Consider the following 23,817-nt stretch of genomic DNA (forward strand, 5'->3'; position numbering starts at 1 on the left):
GACCAGCTGATCGGGGTCAAAGTCGGGCCCAACAGACCGGACCAGACACCGCGACACCCAACTGGACGTCCGAAATCATCCCAGATACCAACACCATCAAGCTACGTTTCAGACGCGCCGACAACCACGCTTGACAGCTCCGTTGACAGCTTCCTTCGCTTGACAGCTCCATTGACAGCTTGCTTCATTTGACAGTTCCATTCACTGCTTGCTTCGTTGACAGCTTCGCCTTTTGACAGTTCATCTGACAGCTCCATTGCCTTCGTTCGTTCGACCATTTGCGCTCTCCCTACGCGCATTCGAACCATGCGCCTGGTCACCACCGCCCTTCTCCTCGCTGCCTCATCCTGGGTCACGTCCACCTCATCAGACCACTGCACAGGATTACGAACAAACTACCACTTCTTGGACTATCATGAGGTCGAGACGGGAAGGTCTAACCCTGATCGAATGGGGGACTTTGATTTCTGCCTTCCTGAGTCTCGGACCTTGCTGCGCCATTCCCTAGTTCCCCAACTCGCCGAAAACGAATATTGGGAACTTTTCATCCGAGACAAGGATCTACACCGTATCGGCTCTGCGGCTCTCACTCTTGACCACTCCTCTTACCGGCTGACCTGCAGAAATGGGACCTACCTTCTTTACGAGAACGGGGAGGTCTCGCAAACCCCAAACTGGACCGAAGTCGAGACAGGAGGGGCTACTCACGCTTATACGGAATCAAGCCACCCCTCTGGAAACTTGATTTTCGGCTTCCAGTGCCTCCGCTCCACCCCAGAAACCCGGAAGCCCCAACTCCAAGGACTCTGCCTACGACGGTTCTGCTGTCTATGGGACTTAGGGGTCACTTATGAGTGGAGAGGGGCTGAGTATCTCGAAGGGTGGCACCATTCTTTACACCCCTCGCGCTCCCCTTCATGGGACCACGTCGGACCCCTGCGGTGCAGCGGTATCGCCAGGGATAGGCAACTACTGAACACCACCGACCCCCTCCATCCGGTTGGTACAGCACCCCGACAATTCGGCGCCGACCCGGCACTCCCGGGAGAAGACCTCCTGTCATCCTGGGAGCAAAACTCCTACATTAAGCTTCTCAGCCAGGTGGCGAAGGAGTCACCCTACCCGGACTGCTGGATTTGCGCTCACGCACCCAGCCATCTCCAACAGAGCCTCCCACTGGTCCCTGTACCAGTGACTCTAGAACAGTTCCGTTCCGGAAATGTTACCTCCTGGAACCTGACCGCACTCAACTTAACACATCAATACCTCTACCTCACCGGCCCTACGAAGGGACCCCTTTGCCGCAGCTTCTCAGGGGAGGGAACCTTCATCGGATCCAGTACATGCACCAACACTCTGGAAATCCTACCAACTGGACTAGTCACTGTCTCTAACACAAGGGACTCCCGAACTTTTCCCAACCTTACTGTTGCCTGGGCCGCTGCGGTTGGACACCCCTTGGACTGGAAGCCACTACCCACAGACACCATGCTACTACAAACCTTTGCTTCAGGCCGAATGGAATCTTACCTCAGCGGCCTATTCTGGGTGTGTGGGCACCGCGCTTATACATGGGTGAGCCCACACATGTCCGGATCCTGCTTCATTGGCTACATCGTTCCCGGAATTAGAATATTACCACACCTACCGCCTGGAAGACAACGGAACAAAAGGGAGCAAAGGGAGCTGTCAGACCTGTCAGACGTTGCTGCGAATGGAGAGACCGTAGGCCGAGCACTCTTCCCCGCCTACGGTGCTGGTTCAAACCACGTGGATATTCTCCGACTCACCGACATCCTCCTTAAGTTCATGCAGGAGGCGACTCAGATCACAGACTCTCTCATGTCGGAACTATCCGAGGTAAGACAATTGAGCCTACAGACGAGGATCGCGACAGACTTCCTCTTGTCCAGTCAAGGAGGCACCTGTGCATTAATAGGCACTGAGTGCTGTACATACGTGACTGACCAGACCTTAAATATAACTGGACATTTAAATAACATTCATGAACTAGCAGGGAAGCTCCACGACATCCAGCATGAGGGGCTATCCGATGTGGACTTATGGGGATGGTTGCCCAAGCTGGGATGGCTCAGACAACTATTGAAAGTCGTGTTGTTTATCATCTTAACTGTTTTCCTTTGTGTCTCTATCCTATGTTGTACTATGCATTGTATTACCCCTTGCTGCTCTCTCCTCCGACATTCTGCTTCTGCTAGCTCCTTTCCTCTGCGAGCCTATTCCCGCTCCCGACATGCTCCCACTTTCCCAGACTATATACAAATGAGACATTTGGGAGAAGGTGAATATGAGATCACCGAAATTTAGTGCTCAAATGGTGCGGAGAAAGGATTTGCAAGTTCTTACAGAACTTTAATGCAAATCTATCTCCGAATGGGGGACTGATACGGACTGAGGGGGGGGTGCCTATTCCCCCCCTTCTTTTGGCTGTCCGAGGCGATGACCTCAGGGGTGCCATCGCACACCCACCCTCGAACCCCCTTCACCGTTGCACAAGCACCACACTTTTCCCAGACCTTTTCCCGAGCGAAATATGCTCGAATATATATATATTCCCTATCCTTTCCTATGCCTATCTGCGCTCCATACTTAGAATGAGTAGACCGAGTGTTTCTCTTCTCCGCTTATTCCTATGGCCGCGCTTTGGCCAATCACAGCCATGCATTCGTCCTGCAGAAGCTAGCTCAGGGAGCTCTTGCACGCCTCATTTAACCTCCTGACGAGCTGCTGACGGCCCCCCACGGCGAGAACAATAGAACCGAAACTCCCGACCTCGTAAAACTGTCAAACCCTTGTTACAATGTATCCATTTCTACAAGAATGGATACATTCTGCTTCCGCTTTTGATCTAGGCTACGGAACAGGTTGAAAGTTATCAGAACCTTTCAAAATTCATATAAAATCAACCACAGCTCCAATTTTCTCGCTCTTGGTGTCATTTGACTCAGTTTCCCCAGGACTCCATGATGCTGCCCGACTCCATAATCCCCGAGACGGCAAGTCACGTACACAGGAACTCTTTAATCCCATCAGATCGTTCTGCCCAGCCCTTCCTCCAGGCAATACCAGGTGGCAGACGGTGCATATCAGTAACCCATTGTCCCACCGCCACCGGTACTCATGAAATGTATATTTGTGTATGACCCTCGCTCTGCATATTCCCCCTCCCTTCCCTCAAATGTAAATTAGTGTAACCCCACCTTTCTCTGAGATATTCATGACGTGTGTAACGTATTCATGATGTAACCCATGAAACCCAACCTTCCCATAATGTATTCATGACGTTTCGCGCACTGTGTTATGGGACTTGGAGGGAACTTTTAAAAGTCTATGTCGCCCCATCCTCGGGGTTCAATCTCGCTTTGAACCTATTGCGCAATAAACTTGGATCTTCGCATTTTGCTCCTGCGTCCGGCTGAGCTTCCTTTTCTTCCGCTAGAATCCACGGACTTGGTCCGACTGGCTGGGTGGCAGGGTAAATACGCACCCAGATTTTCCATAACAAAAGAAAGGAAATTGCTGCAGCTCTCACAGCGGGAGCTGAGGAGGGTTCATCCTAGTGCCTAGAGGGTGGGACAAGGCAGCTTCTTTGTACAGCTCACCTGGGGCACGGGAGGGCTCCCAATCCCCAGCTCAGTCATCCCCGGTGCTCTCCCCGCTCACGGATGAGTAGGGAGAGCACCGGGGCTCCTTTGGGCAGCACTGCCAGCAATGGGGAGGGCTCCCCATCCCCAGCAGAGCCATCCCTGGTGCTTCCCCCACACCCGCTTGCGCAGGAGCCAGCGCTGGACTGGGGGATCCTTTAACTACTCAGCTGAGGGGAGCGGCAACCACACACTCCTCAGCCAAGCAGTTAAAAGATGCAGAGGAACAAGCTGTTATCGGTGCCTCGCCGATGAAGCTTTTTTCTCTCTCTGCACAGTATGAGGGCAGAGTGGAATGGCAACGATCGCTGGAGGAAGCACAGTGGTACCTCAGGTTACAGACGCTTCACGTTACAGACACTTCAGGTTACAGACTCCTCTAACCCAGAAATAGTACCTTGGGTTAAGAACTTTGCTTCAGGATGAGAACAGAAGTCGCACAGCGGCAGCAGGAGGCCCCATTAGCTAAAGTGGTGCTTCAGGTTAAGAACAGTTTCAGGTTAAGAACGAACCTCCAGAATGAATTAAGTTCTTAACCCGAGGTACCACTGTAGCTAGCGGAGGGACTCGGAAGTGGTATATTGCTGGCGGTTTCACCAGCAATATACCACTGAGTGAAGCTGACATCATGGTCTACTCCTTGTACCAATCCTGGGTGATATATTGATATATTGTCCAGGCCTACTATCAGGGCACTGCCACCATGGCTAGTAGCCATCTATAGTCTTATCCTCCATGAACTAGTCCAATCTTTTTAAAAAACCACCCAAGTTGGCAGCCATCACTGCCTCCTGTGGGGCAGAGTTCCACAGTTTAACAATGGGCTCTGTGCATTCCTGCACGTGCACAAAGAACAAAAGCAGCTCGACAGTTTCTGCCAGAGGAGGATTTGCATCCACAAAAACTGGCAGCCAGCCAAGCGGGTGGTACTCTCGCCTGGCCAGGAGCATCCTAGCCAACTCACCTTTCCCTTCGAACATGCCGATCAACTGCGCTCCCATAGCCATGGCGACGTTGGAAATGAGGCATGACGAAAGCTTCTGGTTGTGTGTCATCGTGTCGTAGCGCGGGGAGATGAAGAAGTATGGAATGTAGGAGAAGAAGTAGAGGAAGCCCCCAGCAGCTGCCGCCACGTTTGCTGGGAATGCAAACAAGAGAGACAATATTCAGAGAAAATAACGGCAACAGCAAGGATTCATGTGCACTAACAAATTCAATAGGAACTCTTTGTTTCATGGAAACCCAACTTGCGGCATCAAAACCAGTGTATGAAGGGAGGGGCAAAAGAGGGTCATGTGGTCCTGACACCTTTTTTCCTAGACTCCTTAATCTGTGGCGCAAAATGCAATATGAAGGGGGACCTGCAAAAAACATTTGCAGCATGGAGTGCTCCTGCTCAGGACCCCAGCAAGATAATACCCTTTTCCTGGACACTCCATTGCAGTCTCCTTTTCCTTCCCTGTTTCCCCAAAACAATCAGTCAGCATTCTGTGTACACTGAGCATGCTCATTACTCCTATATGTGGTTCCAACCCCTGCGCCAGACTTATACTGTATGTCTAAATCTTTTTTTAAAAAAAGAAATATATATATGTATACAGTGGTACCTTGGGTTATATACGCTTCAGGTTACAGACTCCGCTAACCCAGAAATAGTACCTCGGGTTAAGAACTTTGCTTCAGGATGAGAACAGAAATCGTGCTCCGGCGGCATGGCGGCAGCAGGAGGCCCCATTAGCTAAAGTGGTGCTTCAGGTTAAGAACAGTTTCAGGTTAAGAACGGACCTCCGGAACGAATTAAGTACTTAACCCGAGGTACCACTGTATATGGCGTCTATAAACCCTTTCCAGGAGTGTATCACTTCAGACTGCAGGTGAGGCAGTCTGAACATGATCTGAACACTCCGCCAAGTTAAAACACACATACACACAACTCTCTGCATTTGGAAAGCTAGCACATAAAGAAGGAGGTTAGGCTCAAACTCTTCTCCTTGACATACTCACATTCCATATGCAGGGAAACTTTTGACTGGATGCATGCTTGACACACATTCTATCACTGTTTATATAATAAGTAGCAATGTTTTTATTTGTTAACTTTTTCATCTGTTAAATATGAACAAAGCACAATTAAAATTGGCATTGCTTTTGTGACTTGATGTGCAATGTTTTCTACTAAGAAGAAAGCGTTGTTAATGCACAATGACAGGTACATTAAACTTGTAAACCTCAAATGAATTACTGTCTGCTTGGCTGGAAGGTTTCAGTATAAAAAGCATCAAAATGAAAAACTCTTGCATGGGTGGGCTGAACAAGGGTCTGCATCGGCATTCCCACAGTGACAAACTTGTTCACTGTGCTTAGTCACATCCCGCCTCTTCCAGAGAGTGAATTACAGGCACAACTCTGAAAACCAGGGGCAAACAAGATTTTCAAGTTTTACTGTTGCAGTGACACACTAGACCTGGCTGTTTTTCACTCTGCAATCTGTTCCTAGCATAGTCACTGCTTAGGCCTCAAATTCCTGGAGTTGCTTTTGACATGTAAACATTGCAACCCATTAAACTGCCAAAGGTGGGGTGGGGTGTTGCTGCTGGCACCCTTCAACAGGGACTAGCTGCATTTGCAGCTGATTCCAGTGGGATTTCCAGGTACCGGGTGCAAATCCTGATTTAGCAGGGACCGGCTGCACTCAGAAAAAGGACACCTACCAAATCAGGAGCCTCGTCAGGCCTAATTAGGCTCATGGGCTAGAAGTCCCCAGCACCACATTAAAGTGAGGCATCCTTTCCCAGGGTTGGCTTAGAGCATTACAATAAAATTTGTTGTGCTGAAAGTTCTGGTTTTCTTACTCCCTACATATAATTGCATCTCCTCCCCTTACAACTTGTGCTTTAAAGCTGCGATCCAATTAATACCATAAGCATGCCATGGGGGGGGGGCAGGGAGAACAAAGCTCAAAGCCCTCTGATGTTTCCACAGGCAGCTGCTTCAAATGCTGAAGAAGCAAGCCACATTTCATTTCAGATTTGAAAGTGGAAAGGTGGCTTGCCTCTTCAGAATGCAGTGGCTGAGTCAAAGAAACCTCTTGCTCTTTGGCATCTTCCTGTGCGATGAGGTCTTGGGGCTAGTTGAAAACACACCAGGGACTAGCGATGGTTCCCAGGGCAGCACTTAAGAATTCGTCTGAAAGGAAGCCATGTACAGCTCCTCTTCCTTGGTATTCTCCACCCATGCACCCCACTTCAGAATAATAATAATAATAATAATAATAATAATAATAATAATAATAATAATTTATTAATATAATTTATACTAAATTTAAAATAAATAATTTTTTATTTATACCCTGCCCATCTAGCTGGGTTTCCCCAGCCACTCTGGGCGGCTTCCAACAAAATATTAAAATACAATAGTAAATTTAAAAAACAATGGAAGTTAAATCTGGCATACTTTGCAATGCTCAAATCTAGCAATGCCATCATCTCAGGGACCATTCCACACCCTGTTTTTTGGCACACTGCAGGGGCAAAAACATTGATGGGAGTGGGGATGCATTATGTTGCAAAGGAGGGAAATTCAGTGTTATCAGCTACTGTGGGAAACAGAATACTGTACTGGACTAGCTAAGCCTTTGGTCTGACCTACAGGGCTCCTTTCTTATGCTTTATTTAGGGGGAGAAAGCTGAGCCTGCTACTCTGCAGTACAGTAGCAAATACTATACGTGAATGGATATTATTGAGACCTCCCAGTTCTTTCATTCACTTCTATCCCAATATGTGAGGGCAGTGAAGCAAAAAGGCATCAAGGGACACAACAAGGGACACTGCTCTGATGCTTGAAATAGCAACTTGATCTTCACAAATGAGAAGGGGATGATTTTGCAGTCCCAGTGGCAACAAGCACTATCGACTACAAATCGAGCTGCCATAGGAACCATGGCTAAGTTACATGCAGTGGGTAACCCAACCTACTTCCCCTGCCTGGGACAATCCTGTATCTTGAGCGGACCAAAGCAGTAGAAGAAAAAGGCACCTGTTTCTAGGTTTGCAAAGAGGCAGTCCACACCCCTGGGGAATTTCCACTCAGCTGCTTGTCTGTTATCAGCTATCATGCACATCACTGATGCTCCTGCATAGCCTCATAATTAACATTTCAAATCCAGAATATGACGAGACAAAGCGCCACCAGCTTCCTGGCCTTGTGATCACCCTGGGAAACTAGGAGGGGGAAATTGCCAGGCCAAAAGCAAAGCAAAGCAAAACAAAACATGGCTTCTTGTACTTTCAACTTGGAAGCAATAAAGCTGTGGAATGCCACACCAGGGGGCTGAATAAACAGCAGTTAACTGCCTCTGCAACTTAAGAGCACAGTCCTACCCATATCTGCTCAGAAATAAGTCCTACGGGATTCATTTCGGATTGCCTACAGATAAGTGAGGTTAAGCTTGTGGCCGACTCTCTGTGGATTGCAAGAGGACATCCTATCGTTGGGCTAAAAACAAACAAGGGATGAGCATGTACTTCCGTTCCTCCCCACAACCTTGGGCCAAGAAAGGAACCATCATGTGAGCCTCAGAATTTGTTTTGAGTACCAGAACTGAACTGAACTCAAAGCCCTTCCAAGCAAAAATCCACGGCTGGCCACCCTCTCTTTCCCATCGCCTTATTTTACTTCATCTCACTAGTGTCATAGCTGTTAACTTTTCCCTTTGCTTGCGAAGAATCCTATTCGGAACAAGGGAATTTCCCTTAAAAAAAAGGGAAACGTTGACAGCTATGGCTAGTATAATTTGCAAGGAGAGCAGTCCTTCTTTTTTCCTTTCAAAACTACTTATTCTCCTTAGACACCGCAGTATAAGAAAAAGAAATCACAGCCAAGCTATAAAATGCAAATCAAATAGCTGAAAACCATAAAAACCAACAGGAAATGGGACAAAAAACAAACAAACAAAAAACCACAGGTGAGATTATTACACATTACAGCTGATAACAATTTGCCTTTGCCGGCACAACAAATAAACTGACATTAGCCTTTCCCTGTCTTGCTAACTGGACAAGAGAGTCAACCAAGGTCAATCAAATTGTTTTCTGCAAGGATGGTGGATGTCTCCCAGTATCAGATGTTGATGTACACAAAATTAAAAGGGTGCCCAGACTGCACTGTGGTTCATAGCATTTGATTTGCCTTTCGTGGTTCTTATATTATTGGTAACCTTTTCTAACGGGGCAATAATCCAGCATCTGTCATACCATTTATCAACAGAAATTTCATTATCCGCTTTCTAGTAATGTGAAATTGCGAGCTTAGCAGCCATTAACATAATATGAAAGTGATCTTTATTGGGTAGGGCTTCATTAGGGAGGTCCATTTTCTTGCTGCCATTCTTGGAATATTTCCCAATCTCCTCCAGGCACCCATGTTTATCTGCTTCGAAGCACAAAGGGATCTGCCAGCAGATCTGGATCCACTTTCTGCCTTCCACTGACCAAAAGCAAGGCCCGAAAGGCAACAAGCTTTTCAGCAAACTTGGCAACAAACTTTTCAAATGTGGGCTAAGCAGCAGCCAGCAGATTCTGCCAGCCTGAGAGAAGTGGTTGTGCAAATCAGTCACTCTTACATCCTGACAGACAAACAGCCAAGGACACTTTGCTTACCTTTGGAGAAGAAAGTGCTGACCATGAAGCTGAAGGAGATGGATGCGATAGAGAAGACGGTCAAGAAGGTAAACACCAGAGTGGGGTCACTATTTGTGAGCACCGCTCCCTGTTTGCTCACCTGCAAAAATAAATACCCTGTGGTTAGTCCCATTATCTACTCAGAACTCAGCAGCAACATACAGACTAAAGAAACCTTGAAGATGGAAGGGAGAGTGTGCTGCCAACCCTGATGTGTGTGTTAAGTTTCAATGCCAGCTGGGAGATGCTCACCTTTACGCAGAAGAGGATGGTGACAAAGAAGTTGGAGACCAAGAGGAAGAGGAAGAACATGAGGAACCAGGCACTCCAGTGCAGCCAGTTACTGAGGCCCATCATTCGCATGTACTCCTGCGGATGCAAAAATTCAGCATAACCTCATGCAAGCCATTGGGTTCTTCTAACATTGACTCTTTCCCAACATTATTAATCCCTTGAATCCCATAGCCAGTTTCTCCCTTCCAAGGAGCACTTATGAACGTTTATAGTTCTTTTCAGCAGATAAGGGCAATCAGCAAACACTGGACACATTCGTCTGCCCAAGTTTGTCTTTTCTAATCTTTCAAAACCAGCCGTACCCCTACAGTTCCATGCAAAAGATTGGTCAATATAAATTGCTCTTCAGTTTTCCTGCTCGCTGTAAGATCACTTACTGTTTCCAACACATATGCAAGCAAGAAGCGAGCAGCTACCTACCTTTTTATGCGAAATATGACTGCTTTAAATGTATAGTGCAGATGGGACCTCAATCTCTTTCAAAAAAATGGATGGAAGACAAGGGTGGTATCCAGCTAAGTCCTACTCAGAGTACACACACTGGAATTAATGAACATGACTAACTCAGGTCCAGTGGGTTTGCTCTGAGTAGGACCTAGCTAGAACCAACCCTATGATTCTTTGGGGATAAAAAATTCTGGGATTAGATTCCCAAAGTCAATAGGTGTTTGGTGCAACTGCAAATTCAGTTATATACACGGCAGATGCAGAAATCCACACAGACAGCCTTGCTGCCTAGCCTGGACTGTCAGAAGCAATTATCACTGTATTACCTTCAGCTTCTTCTCTTTCTCATGCACCACAGAACGGACTATGTTGAGCGAGGTATAGGTGAAGCTCAGCATGAGCAGCAGGGGGAGCTGGTTCTGAATGGCCAGCACAAAGAGGTCGTTGACGTAGGGTGGGTAGGGAAAACGGCGAATGACCACCATGAACCTTTCCAGCACACTTTCCGCAGAAGTGTTGGTGTGAGACTGCAGGATTGCCCTGTCCACAGCATGCTGCACTGCCAGGAAGCCTTCTCGGTAATACCCTAAGGAAGCAAGAGGAGGGGGTCAGAAAGGACATCACAGGAGTTGTCTGATACTGAGGCCACATTCACACCACAAATCACTATCATACCACTTTAAACAGTCATGGCTTTCCCCTCCAATCCCCCACCAAGAATTCTGGGAGCCACAACTTATTAAGGGTGCTGAGAGTCCTTAGGAGACCCCAGAGTGGTTCTACAGCCAATCCCTCTTCACTGTGAAATCTGGGAACTGTAGGAACTCAGTGAGGGGAATAGGGGTCTCTTAACATCTCTCATCACTGCTCGGTGGTGCAGTCACCTCAAGTGGCAGGCTGGGGACAGCCACAGGGGGCAAGTCCAGGCCCACAGGAAGGCACTGCTTGCTGCCTCCTGCACTCCTCGTCCTCCTCCTCCTCTTCCTCCCCTGTCTGTTCCTCTCCAGCCTTCTTTCTGCCCACCTCCAGGCCTGGATTAAAACAGCTGGAGGCCCAGGGCTAGGAGGTCTTAGAATCAGAATCATAGAGTTGGAATAGACCACAAGGGCCATCGAGTCCAACCCCCTGCCAAGCAGGATCATGAGAAATAAAACCTAGTCCTCTTCTTTATCTGCTCAATGGAAGTAGAACGTTGCTGAATTTTCAGCACTGAATAAATTGTTTACACATTTATAACCTTTAATAATTTTACAGAAGTATGGAATTAATGAAGACATTCACACAGAACATTCATAGGGGAATCATACCTATATTATATTATAACATTTCACTATATACAAAGTCAGAACAGTTTCCTTTGAGCTCTTTTTGATGCAAACTTATCATTAAAATCAGGAAGTTACAGTTTATCATTTTCTATGCAGTAGAATGCTTAGATCAGACAACCATTCTGTTTGTAACCATTAAATACAAGAACAATCTGAAAATTGCTTCCACATTTGGAAAAGTGGTCCAAATTTTCTCCTGGAATATTATTTGATATATATCTTGGTGGCTTTTCAGCATGAGCCTGTACAGGTGTACAGGTGCGAGTGCAAAAGTTCATCTTTAGATACTCTTGCACCAACATCTCAATGCCATTGTGAATCTGTTCCTTGGTTGCTTGCAGCTTCAACAAAAATGAAAAATTGCCAGTCACACTCCTATTCACTGCTGCTCTGCTGCCTAGATTGGCTTCAAGAGCACCCATGACAGGGATAATAGTTATAATAGGTTAAGAATATAGAGTAAAGATAAATGAAAGAGGGTAAGGATTTGCTGAAAGGACTTTGTAAACGGGAATACAAAAAGGGGAGGTGCGAGGAGGTCAAGGAAATAAGCAAACGAACCTAAAGATATTGAAAATTTGATTATTTCTTTTTTAAGATGTTTTTCTTTTTTTTTCTTTCCCCCCTTCTTTTTCTACTTTTTTAAATGTCTGTTTTTCTTTTTGTATTTTTTATCACACTGTTTTTTCTTTTGTGTAAGATCTCAATAAATATTTTATTAAAAAAAACACAAAATTTGCCAAATAACTCCCTGAGGTATGTGCCTCCAAGCAATCTTGATATGCTTTGTGTCAGGGAACTGACATCAGAGGGAAAGGAGGTGATAGGGCTCCCAGAGACTGGGAGAGACTCAACAGCCAAAGCAGGGACCAGCAGGGGGAGCGCGGGGTCTCGGGAGGAAGGTCTCAGGGATACTGAGAGAGATGCAGCAACGCAGGCAGGAAGCAGGGGGGAGAAAGGGGTGAGAGACACGTCCAGTGAAAATAGTGGGGAGGTGTCAGAAGCAATTGCAGGGAGACCCATGCTTCGTCGGAAGCTGTCACGTCGTGAGTCCAGGAGACGTGTTTCCGTTAAGGAACTTCTTTGTTGGAGGCGTTTCCGCAAACAGCCACTGTCGGACTCTAACAGTGACTAGAGCAGACATGTCTGAGGAGCTCTGTCACACACAGAGGTTTGTGGGGCCGCACAAACTCTGAAGGGGCACCCTTTTAAGCACAAGCAGCTAATCATCCCCTGAGAGCAGTCCGACAGTCTTTGTACGCTGCCTGTGCAGGAGAAAGCATCATGAGCGACCCAGCCGGAGCAGGGGGAGGAGCTGATCCAAGCTTGGAAGAAAGATGCCGAGCATTGGAGGTCCAACTGGCGCTGCAGACGGCGAGGCTCGAGGAGAGGAGGGCTCAAGATGCAGACAAGAAGGGGAGAACCACTCAGTTCCCCAGAAAGGTACCAGGATTGGTGCAGAAGTTTGGGGGGGACCCCAAGGATTACCATGCCTTTAGGACTGAAATGCAATATGCCCTGAATGTCCAGTTTGATGAGTTCCCTGATGAGGAATCTCGAGTTGCTTTTGTAATTGGGCATCTTGAGAAGGGCGCGCGGGACTGGGTTCGACCCCTGATGGCAACGCACAACGATATCCTAAAGGACACTATGAAATTTTTTCGTGCAATGGATATCATGTTTTCCAGCGACGTTGAGGAAGGGTTGGTGCGCAGACAGTTAATGGCTTGCAAGCAGGGAAGCAGATCTGTCCGTGAGTACTGGACTGAATTTACCATGCTGATTCACAGATTGGGGTGGGATTTATCGGCAGCACCCATTCAGATGCTATTTGAAGAAGGTCTTTCTTCAGCTGTGAAAGACGAGCTAGCCAGGAGCCCCAGGGCGGTGTCTATGGATCAGCTGACCAAATCTGCGCTGACCATTGGAGCGCGCCAGGAGGCAAGAGCCTTAGAGAGGCGGGAAGGAAGAGGGGAACGTTGGAAGGAGTTACGCATTCCAGACATTCCTGAGCCAGCTTTCCCGCCGGCAGAGCCGATGGAAATCGGAACAGCCCGCGCGCGCGCAGTTTCAAAGCCCAGTGAGGGGGCGAAGAAGGAGGGAAAGGGAGCCCGGAAATGCTATCTCTGCCAACAGCCAGGCCACTTTGCCAGAGTCTGCCCCCAGAGGAAGGAATGGCAAGGAATGGTGGGGGCTGTTGAGGGGGAAGAGCAGGGAGAAACGGAGCAGGTAAAAGCCAACGCCTGGTTGCCATCAGGGCACTGCAGCCAGGCCAAAGAGCAGTGAAAGTGCCCCTTCCCCAAGTGCCAGTGCCAGAAGCTCCTCGACCGGCCCTAGTGATTGAAGTGTCGCTAGAGCTGCAAAATGGACACCCCCTAAAAATAAAGGCACTGTTGGACTCAGGCAGCTCCTGCAATTTTATGAGCAAGGAGTTTGCTGCTGAACACCAGATACAGACTATCCCTTTAAGCAACCCCCTGCAGGTGACCACGATTGATGGCAGGGAACTGTTGGGAGGAGGAGTCAGCTTGCAGACCATCCCAATGATAATGAGGGTGGCAAGGCACACAGAACTGATAGCTTTCAATGTGGCCACCTTGGGAGGTGCTCCCATTATTTTGGGAATGAGCTGGCTAGCCCTACATGATCCGCTGGTGGGCTGGCATCAAAGAGTGGTTTCCTTCGGTTCCGCACATTGCTTAGAACACTGCAGGGGGGAAAAGGGGTCAGCAGGGGCCCAAGCCACCCTGGCAGGGACTGAAGTAGTGGAGAAGGGAAAGGTGCCACCACAGTATGCTGATCTCAGCGACGTGTTCAGCGAGAAGGAAGCTGACCAACTACCTCCGCATAGACCCTTTGATTGCCAGATCAATTTACTCCCTGGAGCACAGCTTCCTGTAGGCAAGTTGTATGCCATGTCAGACAGGGAAATGCAGGAGTTGCGAGCGTTCATTGACAAGAACCTGAAGAGGGGCTTCATCAGAGAGTCCAAAGCAGCGGGGGGTAGCCCAGTGTTTTTTGTGGATAAAAAAAACACGGACAAGCCGAGACTGGTATGTGACTTTCGGGCCCTAAATGCAGTGACAGAGCCGGCGGCTTTTCCTATGCCCAGGATTGATGATATTTTGACCAGGGTGCGGAAGGGAAAGATTTTTACAAAGCTGGACCTAAGGGGGGCGTACAACCTGATACGTATAAGGAAAGGGGATGAATGGAAGACCACCATGTTCACCCCTTTGGGGGCATTTGAATACTTAGTTATGCCTTTTGGATTACAAACAGGCTCCGCGTGTTTTCAAGCTTTCATGAACCACGTACTGGGGCCTTTGCTCTACAAGAATTGCGTGGCCTTCTTAGATGACGTGTTGGTGTATTCGGAGAATGAGGAGCAACATGTGAGAGACGTTAGAGAAGTGTTGAGCAGGCTGCAAGCCAACAGACTGTGGGTGAAACTGGAGAAGTGTCAGTTTCATACCAAGGAGGTGGAATTCCTGGGGTACCGCTTGTCAGATAAGGGGTTGGCCATGGATCCCGGCAAGGTTCAAGCGGTGCTGGAATGGAAAACACCCAAGACCAAGAAGGATGTGCAGAGGTTCCTAGGGTTTGGAAACTTTTATCGTAAGTTCATCCGCAACTTCGCCCACCTGACGGCGCCCATCACGGACTGTCTCAGCAGCAAAAAGAAGTTTGTTTGGACGGGGGAGGCGGAGCGAGCGTTTGAGGAACTGAAAAGGGCCTTCGCCTCTGGCGAACAACTTCTACATGTGGATTTACAAAAAAAGCTGAGGGTCGAAACAGACGCGTCGGACAGAGCTATAGGGGCGGTGCTTCTTCTGCAGCCGGGGAAGGAGGGGTCTGAGTGGCGACCGTGTGCCTTCTTTTCGCGGAAGCTGAACAAGTCTGAGAGGAACTACACGGTGTACGACCGGGAACTTCTTGCAATTTATGAGGCCTTCCGGAGATGGAGGCACCTACTAATTGGTGCACAACAGAAGGTGCAAGTGTGCACGGACCATAAGAATCTAGAGTATTGGAGAACTGCGCGAGTGCTCAACCAACGGCAGTTGAGATGGGCCCAGGAGTTCTCCAAATTTAACTTTGAGATTTGTTACGTACCAGGCCCGGAGAACGTTAGGGCGGACGCTCTCTCACGCAAACCTGAATATTTGGAGGGAGAGGGTGTACCCGAAGAGACCCATGTCATTCCCGAGGACCGCTGGGTGTGTGGGGCGGCATTGGTGGGGCAAAGGGAACTGGTAGAGGGAACGGGGCAGGATGAATACGCCCAGGACAAACTCAGGAGTCTTAGGAGGGAGGGAGACAAACCCGGGGGTTTTGAGGAGAGAAATGGGGCGTTGTACTACAAGGGAGCGTTATACATACCTGAAGGGGAATTGAGGGAAAAGGTACTCAAGCAACTGCACGATAACCCCACAGCAGGGCATTTTGGGCAACACAAAACCATGTGGCTGGTTACCAGGGAATTCTGGTGGCCCAAGGTCAGGGAAGATGTGCGTGAATATGTGAGAGGGTGTGACCGATGCCAACGAGCCAAGGGGGAGAGGCGGGCACCGGCAGGTTTATTAGAACCACTACCCACGCCGGAAAGACCGTGGGAGGCAGTGGCAATAGATTTTATGACTGATCTGCCCAGGTCCAAAGGGAAAACAGCCATTATGGTGGTGGTAGATCTGTTAACCAAGATGGCCCACTTTATAGCCTGCTCACATGCGGTCACAGCAGAAGAAACCGCCAAATTGTTTGTGGAAAATGTGTTTAGGTTGCATGGCGCCCCCTTGAGGGTGGTTTCGGACCGAGGGAAACAATTTACTTCCAGGTTCTGGAGGAAGCTCATGAGCTTACTGCAGGTAGAGGTTAATTTCTCTACTGCCCGTCATCCAGAAACCAACGGGCAGGCGGAAAGAGCTAATGGTGTCCTCCAGCAATATTTGAGGTGTTATGTTAATGACAGAGAGAATGATTGGGTGGAGAAGCTGGCGTTGGCAGAATTTGCTTACAACAATGCAGAGAACGTGTCCACGGGGATGAGCCCTTTTTTGGCCAATCACGGGTGTCATCCCCGAGCCTTCCCAGGGGGGGAGGGGGAGAACTGGAGCGTTCCAGCAGCAGAACAGTTCGTTGAAGAAATGGAAGCGATCCATCGCCAACTCCAACTTAATTTAAACCGGGCGAAGGAGGAATATAAGAGGCAGGCAGACAAAACCAGAAGGGAAGGGGAAAGCATTAGGGTGGGAGACCAGGTGTGGCTGTCCACCCAAGGGTTACCATTTAAAGGAGGTTGTAAGAAGTTAAGACCCAAAAGACTGGGCCCATTTGAAGTCACGCAACAGGTCAACCCAGTGGCTTTCAGACTCCGGTTACCGAACCACATGAAGTTGCACCCAGTGTTCCACAGATCGTTGCTGTCACCGTATATAGGGGACAGAGAGGGGAGGGTCAATAGGGGACCAGCGATGGAGGAAAAAGAACACAGCTACCATGCAGCGGAGATCCTAGATTCCAGGTGGAGGGGAGAGCAAGTAGAGTATTTGGTAATGTGGGAAGGGGAACCGGAGTCGGAAAACACCTGGGTCAGGGCAGAGGATGTAGATGACGAGGTTCTAATTGAAACTTTTCATCAGAGATTCCCTCGAAAACCCCAGCCAGTGGCGAGGTTCCGGAGGGAATACTTCGCCACCACAGACGAAGAAGAGGAGTTGGAGGGGTTCTCTGATTCCGAGGTGGAGGAGGATTCAGCGAGTCGGAACAAAGACCGATGGAGGGAGATGTTCGAGACGTCGGAAGATGAAGAGGATTCGTTTCGGGGTTTCAGATCCTCACCGCCCAGAGGAGAGGGAGGGGGCGGGGGGGAAGGGGGCCCTGGAGGGGAGGTGGATGTCAGGGAACTGACATCAGAGGGAAAGGAGGTGATAGGGCTCCCAGAGACTGGGAGAGACTCAACAGCCAAAGCAGGGACCAGCAGGGGGAGCGCGGGGTCTCGGGAGGAAGGTCTCAGGGATACTGAGAGAGATGCAGCAACGCAGGCAGGAAGCAGGGGGGAGAAAGGGGTGAGAGACACGTCCAGTGAAAATAGTGGGGAGGTGTCAGAAGCAATTGCAGGGAGACCCATGCTTCGTCGGAAGCTGTCACGTCGTGAGTCCAGGAGACGTGTTTCCGTTAAGGAACTTCTTTGTTGGAGGCGTTTCCGCAAACAGCCACTGTCGGACTCTAACAGTGACTAGAGCAGACATGTCTGAGGAGCTCTGTCACACACAGAGGTTTGTGGGGCCGCACAAACTCTGAAGGGGCACCCTTTTAAGCACAAGCAGCTAATCATCCCCTGAGACTTTGATTCACACTCTTCGAGTGTTGGTGAGAGCATTTGACCACACTTGCTTGCTTAAGTATGTTAGCATAAGGTTCATATGATTTTTAGAGTTTGCACAAGATAAGCCTGATGCCAATCAATGAATCCAGTAGAAGCTGAAGCTGTAGCTGAGGAAGTTTTACTAGAGAAAAGTTTGCACACCAAATTTTCCCAGGTCTCCTTCAGTGACCTCAGGCACAGAAGGAGGGGGAGGAAGAGGCACCATTTTCTTTTTTGCCTCAAGCGGCAAAACATCTTGGGCTGGCCCTACCCATCATCCTAAACAAATTACAGTTCCCAGAATTCTCTGGGGGAAGCCAAGGCTGTTTAAAATGATATCATAGTGTTTGGGTCCTGCCTGATGGTTTCCCACAGGCATCTGGGAGAAGGGGATGCTAGACTAGATAGGCCATTGGCTTGAGCTAGCCAGCTCTAATTATGTTCTTATAATACAGAACTGCTCCATAAACAAATCAAAATGAACGCTCAATAAAAATGAGATATAATCTAATCCCTGCATAAACTTCGTGTAAGCAAATCTGGATGAGTGCTGAATAAACAGGTTACAGGGAGGTCAGCGCCTCTCAAAAAATGACCAGGCTCCCATGCCCTGTCTAATTAACTGACTTATTTTAACTGTGGGGCTATCTTCCTCCACTCCCTTCCTCTTGCCTTTGTTTCACATGTCTATTAACACTATAATCCTGCAGGCAAGATAGTGCAATTATTGTTAGTAATCAACAAGGAAGGCTAAGTTATAGTAGGATGTTCGGACTCTAACAAAATACGGGAATTTATTTAAAACAAGCAACAAGGATTCAGCCCAAACAAAGCCTGTAAATCAAGCAAATACATCTCACGTGGCAAACATTTGCATAACTTCTTATGCCAGTTACTGAAGTTCAGTGTGGAATTACAGGCCTCTCCTAGCCGCTCCCACAGTTTAAGGCCTATTAGTTCCAGCACTCTCTATGATCTCTACTCACCATTATAATTACATACTCAATCGCCAACCTAGTATTTTATTACAACAACAAAGTAATGTCTCACCGTTTACATCACCTCAACAGTTTATACTATTGGTGATATATAAATAATTCTGCAAATGCATACATACATGCGGACATGAGACTTAAAAGGTCACATCCACACCAATGCATTTAAAGCACATTTAAAGTGCATAGCTTCCCCCAAAGAATCCTGGGAACTGTAGTTTACCCACTCCAGGGCTGCAGTTCCCAGCACCCTCAACAAACTACAGTTCCCAGGGTTCTTCTGGGGAAGCCTTGGGTGCTTTAAACGTATCATGTGACTGTGATCAAAAGCTGCAGTGTGCTCTCTGGGATCCTCAAACCTCATGGAAACCTAAATTCCTACAAGTTAGAATCACAGCTGAGATATTATCTGTAAAATCTTGAGCCACCTTGAGTCCATGCCAGGGGAAAGGGCAGGGTATAAATCAATATCACCGTCACCATCACCTCTGTATTTTCTTTCCAAGCCCCCTATCCTCCTACCCCCATAAATTCCCTTCTATTGTTGAAACGGCATATCCATGCAGTTTGCAGCTAGACCTAAGATGTGCATATTAGCCGCCAAATGTCATTGTGTCTTTGCAGCAGAAGAATTTCACCAACACTGTTCCAATTAGGAGATGACTAACACGGAAACATGCCAAGCCTAGGTGCCGGCAGTTCTGCCAACTCTCTGCAACTGCAGCCATTTGTTAAGCTGCTAATTAAATGCATTCCGCCGCTCACTCCTTCAGCGTAAGTGAGCCAAGGAGACAATGAAAGTGGGTTCGAGAGAGAGGCAGGCGATGCACACAGCTTGTCCTTTAAATGATAAACAAGTAGGCAGCTGGAAACGAGACCTCCTGCTTCTCACAGCCTGTGCTGGCCAGCGATGCCCTACTTTTGTGCCGGTGCCTGCCACCAGAGGCTTTGTGGAGCAGCGTGGCTGTGTGTGTGCAATGCAGAGTGGTTCTGCTTTTAAGCAGTTTCTAGTTGCTTTGGAAAAAACAGCCATTTGTGGATTGTGTATTTACCCAAAAAGCCTTGCTTGCCATCTGATGAGGGCAGCCCTCACCCACATCTATAACCACACAGTTCATTAACTTAACAGCACAATTTGTTCTAGGAAGATCATACATCAGCTATGACAGCTGAATGCAAATTCATTTTTTTTAAAAAAGAGGAGGGCATCATATTTTTATCTTTCCTCCAAGGATCTCAGGGTGGCTGCGAGATTCTACTCACCTCCATTTTGTCTTCACAACCACAACAGCAAGGGTGGAGAACCGGTGACCTTCCAGGCATTTGTTGGACTACAGCCCCCCCCCCCATCAGCCCTGGCTGAGGGCTAAGGGAGCAGGAGTCCATCTACATTTGCAGGGCCACAGACTCCCCAGTGGTAGCTGGTGCCCATTGGGACTTGGTAGGGCAGGAGGCAAGGAGACTCACTCTGGGTGGAGTCAGAGTCAATGATAGGTGGAACCAACTCTAGTTTTGTCTCCATCCTCCTAGCTACTAAGCTCTACAAAGCCAGGTGGCAATAATGTGGTAGAATTGGGACGTATTGCAGAACAATTCAATGTATTAGTATTAGTATAGGTAAAGGGAGCCCTGACCATTAGGTCCGGTCGTGACTGACTCTGGGCGCTCATCTCGCTTTATTGGCCGAGGGAGCCAGCGTACGGCTTCTGGGTCATGTGGTCAGCATGACTAAGCCGCTTCTGGTGAACCAGAGAAGCACACGGAAACGCCGTTTACCTTCCCGCCGGAGCAGTACCTATTTATCTACTTGCACTTTGACGTGCTTTTGAACTGCTAGGTTGGCCGGAGCAGGGACCGAGCAACAGGAGCTCACCCCATCGCAGGGATTCGAACCGCCGACCTTCTGATCAGCAAGTCCTAGACTGTGGTTTAACCCACAGCATCACCCACGTCCCAGTATTAGCATGCAAGGTCCTAAGTGGCCTCAGATGCAAGAACCTAAAGTAACACCATCTCCAATAAAAACCGCAGAACAGAATACATACTCACACAAAAAAACACCAGCCTGGTAGATCCCTTTGGGGAGGGACCATCGTTCATGTTACAGATAACTTTCTTTGCACACAAGACGTCCCAAGTTTCATACTTGCCATCTCCAATTTAAAATGTACTAGGCAGCACAGAATATGAGAAGCCTCTGCCTGAGACTCTCCTGAGCTACTGCCAGTCAGGGGGAGGCTGTGCTACTCTATAGTGCTCAAAGAGTCTGATCTGGCCTAAGGCAGCTTCCTCTGTTCCTGTGCCCTGATGCCCATGTAGTTAACTTTCCCCATGAACTCCCAGCCCAGAGATTACTCACCTGGTGTCCCTCCATCATGCAAGTTGGGTTCTCTGGGTCCTGGTAACTGGAACAGCGGGAAGAGGTAGCTGGTGTGCCAATCACGGTCCAGGTTAGGGTTCAGGCCTGTCTGCTCACTCCGAGGGGCATTCCTAGGGCTGTACTTGAAACGCAGTCGGTAACTCACCTGCAAGAGGAATTATAAATTTAAAAACCCACATAACAGTATAGAGAAATGGGCAAAAGCCAATCTCCCAGCAAACAAATCAGAATGATTACTCATTACAGTGAAACCTTGGTTCCTGAATGGCTTAGTTGCCGAACAATCGGCTTCTGAACGCCGCAAACCTGGAAGTAAGTGTTCCGGTTTTTGAACTTTTTCAGAAGCTGAACGTCTGACGCAGCTTCCATTTGAGTGCAGGAAGCTCCTGCAGCCAATCAGGAGCTGTGCCTTGGTTTTCAAATGGTTTCAGGAGTCGAACAGACTCCTGGAATGGATTAAGTTCGACAAGCAAGGTACCACTGTAAAAAGCCAACATCATCTAACCTCCCTGCAACAAAGCAAAAAGAATGCTCACTATAACAGGCTGTCTGGAAGCACCTGCTAATTAACTGTGCATTATTAGCTGCCACTCACTGGCCAAGTTAAATTTTCCAAGATGGTTCCCAGCCCACTAAAGTCCCCCACCCCTGCTTCATCAACTTGAGGAACCCTGCCCCCGTAACTCCTTACCTGCAGTGGCAGGGGCTCTTGACTGTGAGCTAAGAGGTTTTCGAAGACAATGCCAGCCAGAACATTGCCAGAGCGGTTGTCAAACCTGATGTAGTCTTCAAAGGCTTTCTCAGAAGGGAAGCCTCGAACTGCAAGGAAAACGAAATACACAATGAGTGTGCGAGGTGGGGGTGGGGAACAGGAGCGGCAAGGTGTTTCATTCAAGAAGTGGTGACTGGTGTCTATGGGTTTTTGTAGGGAGGAAGGCAGAGAGTGCAACAGCTGGTGGAGCTAGATCCAGTGACAAGCAGAGCCAGCTAACTCCAGACTTTTCCCCATTGGGACTGGTTGAGCAGAAGGTAAGGAGCCCAACAGTAGACAGAGTCAAAGCCAAAGACTAAGAAAGAACGCCAAGGGGTGCCCCACTCCTGTGCTAAGCAGAGGCATTATGCTACAGAGGAGCAAACATTTGCACATGCAGACAACCTTGCCTAGTTCCTGACCTTTGGTATTGATTTCCAGTGCCTTCGCCACAGTCTCCACGATGCTCTTCACAGCCGTGTTGTTAGCAGGAACATAGGCCAGCTCCAAGTTGTATGGGTGCCAATGAGGGGAGACAGGAAGCTGAGACACCGGAAGGCTGTGATAGGTGGTAGCATTCGGGTGGTCAACCGCCTGTACTCTGTGACGGAGGGCAATGAGGATGGCAGCAAACAACAATGGCAGGCAGATCTCTATGATCGTGACCAAAATCTGTCGCTTCTGCAAAACAAACCAGGTTTATGTGTTTAGCTTGGCATGGAATCCTCTCCCCTGGGTGGGAAATAGCTGCAAGTGTAGATCAGGTGTTGCTATCCATGCTGCACCCCCAGCAAGTTACTCTTTGCTGCTGCTAGAACTTGAGAATTGACATGCTGAACCATCAACGAGGGTCTGTCTGCTAGCAACCGACATTAGAACAGGCCTTCTCAGTGTTGGCTCCTTGCTTATGGAATGCTCTCCCCAGGGAGGCACATCTGACACCATTGTTGCCTATCTTTAGGTGCCAGGTCAAAATGTTTCTTTTCTGCCAGGCCTTTGTTGTTGGCATTCGTCTTTAATTATCTATTGTGCCCTTCAGTGGGTGGGACGTTTTAGGCCTCCTTTTTTATAAATTTGAATGTGTTTTTAGCTTTAAGTGTGTTTTAGTTCTATGTTGCTTTTACTGTATGTGCTATTTTGTTGTAAATCACTTTGAGTTACATTTTATTAAAAAAAAGTGACTAAGTTCATTAAATTAAAAATATTAATAACGATGACGACTTTCTGTTTCTGCAGTAAATTATTTGCCAACTTATTGAACTATTTCTAAAAAGCAATTCCAGGGCACTGAATTTTCATCTTGGCCATTTCTCTTTCATACCTGTAATCAAGTGAGATCAAGACCGTATCCAAGGGATCACCTCTAGATCAAGTCCAAAGAGCACTGCAGCATCTTTGGGACCGATAACCTTTTCAGACAATGGCCTCATTCAGCTTAATAAACTGAGATATGGGGATGACTTGCTCCTCGGCAAGCCATTTCGTGCCTCCTTTGAGCTAGCAAACAAAGCATAGAGAGCCAGTCTCTGCTCATTCGCCTTTACAGCAACTGCAGATAGAACTTGCCAAGGCATCTAGATCTTCACCCATGGAGAAGAGCTGCCAATCCAGTCGTAAATGCTGTAGACGTGCGATCAAGAGCGACCACAGCTTTTGTAATTGCCTTACATATGTATTACTACACTCTACATATATTACTACACTCTACACAAGACTTTGCAAGCAGATCAAGTTACATGGCAGATAAAAAGGAGGCCAAGAAATGGGGCTCTGGGGGTGGGGTTGGTTTGGATGAAAAAGGTGGGTGGAATGGGTGGATGTTTCGGAAAGACATTTATTCATTAAGTAAAGTACAGGCAGTTCCGCAATCTCCAAAACAAAAACAAACAAAAATGATAATGGTTAAGCAAT

The 23,817-nt window shown here is 48.1% G+C and overlaps 1 protein-coding gene across 3 annotated transcripts in view; it reads right to left on the bottom strand.

Annotated features, from left to right (window-relative positions):
- The window catches only part of ABCA3 (ATP binding cassette subfamily A member 3), a 272,379-nt gene that overhangs the window by 216,656 nt on the left and 31,906 nt on the right, over nt 1-23,817 (bottom strand). For all 3 annotated transcript variants that reach the window (XR_014213589.1, XM_082199036.1, XM_082199037.1), the window contains exons 3-9: nt 22,329-22,587; nt 21,847-21,974; nt 21,135-21,300; nt 10,412-10,671; nt 9,597-9,713; nt 9,324-9,444; nt 4,630-4,803 (exon numbers count right to left, since the gene is read on the bottom strand). Coding sequence is in view for 2 of the 3 variants with exons in the window: in XM_082199036.1 (XP_082055162.1) it covers nt 4,630-4,803; nt 9,324-9,444; nt 9,597-9,713; nt 10,412-10,671; nt 21,135-21,300; nt 21,847-21,974; nt 22,329-22,587 (1,225 nt within the window). In the remaining variant the exon portion in view is untranslated. The remainder of the gene's footprint in view (nt 1-4,629; nt 4,804-9,323; nt 9,445-9,596; nt 9,714-10,411; nt 10,672-21,134; nt 21,301-21,846; nt 21,975-22,328; nt 22,588-23,817) is intronic.

This window comes from Podarcis vaucheri (assembly GCF_965113315.1).
Source record: "Podarcis vaucheri genome assembly, chromosome: 14".
Taxonomy (NCBI): Eukaryota; Metazoa; Chordata; class Lepidosauria; order Squamata; family Lacertidae; genus Podarcis; species Podarcis vaucheri.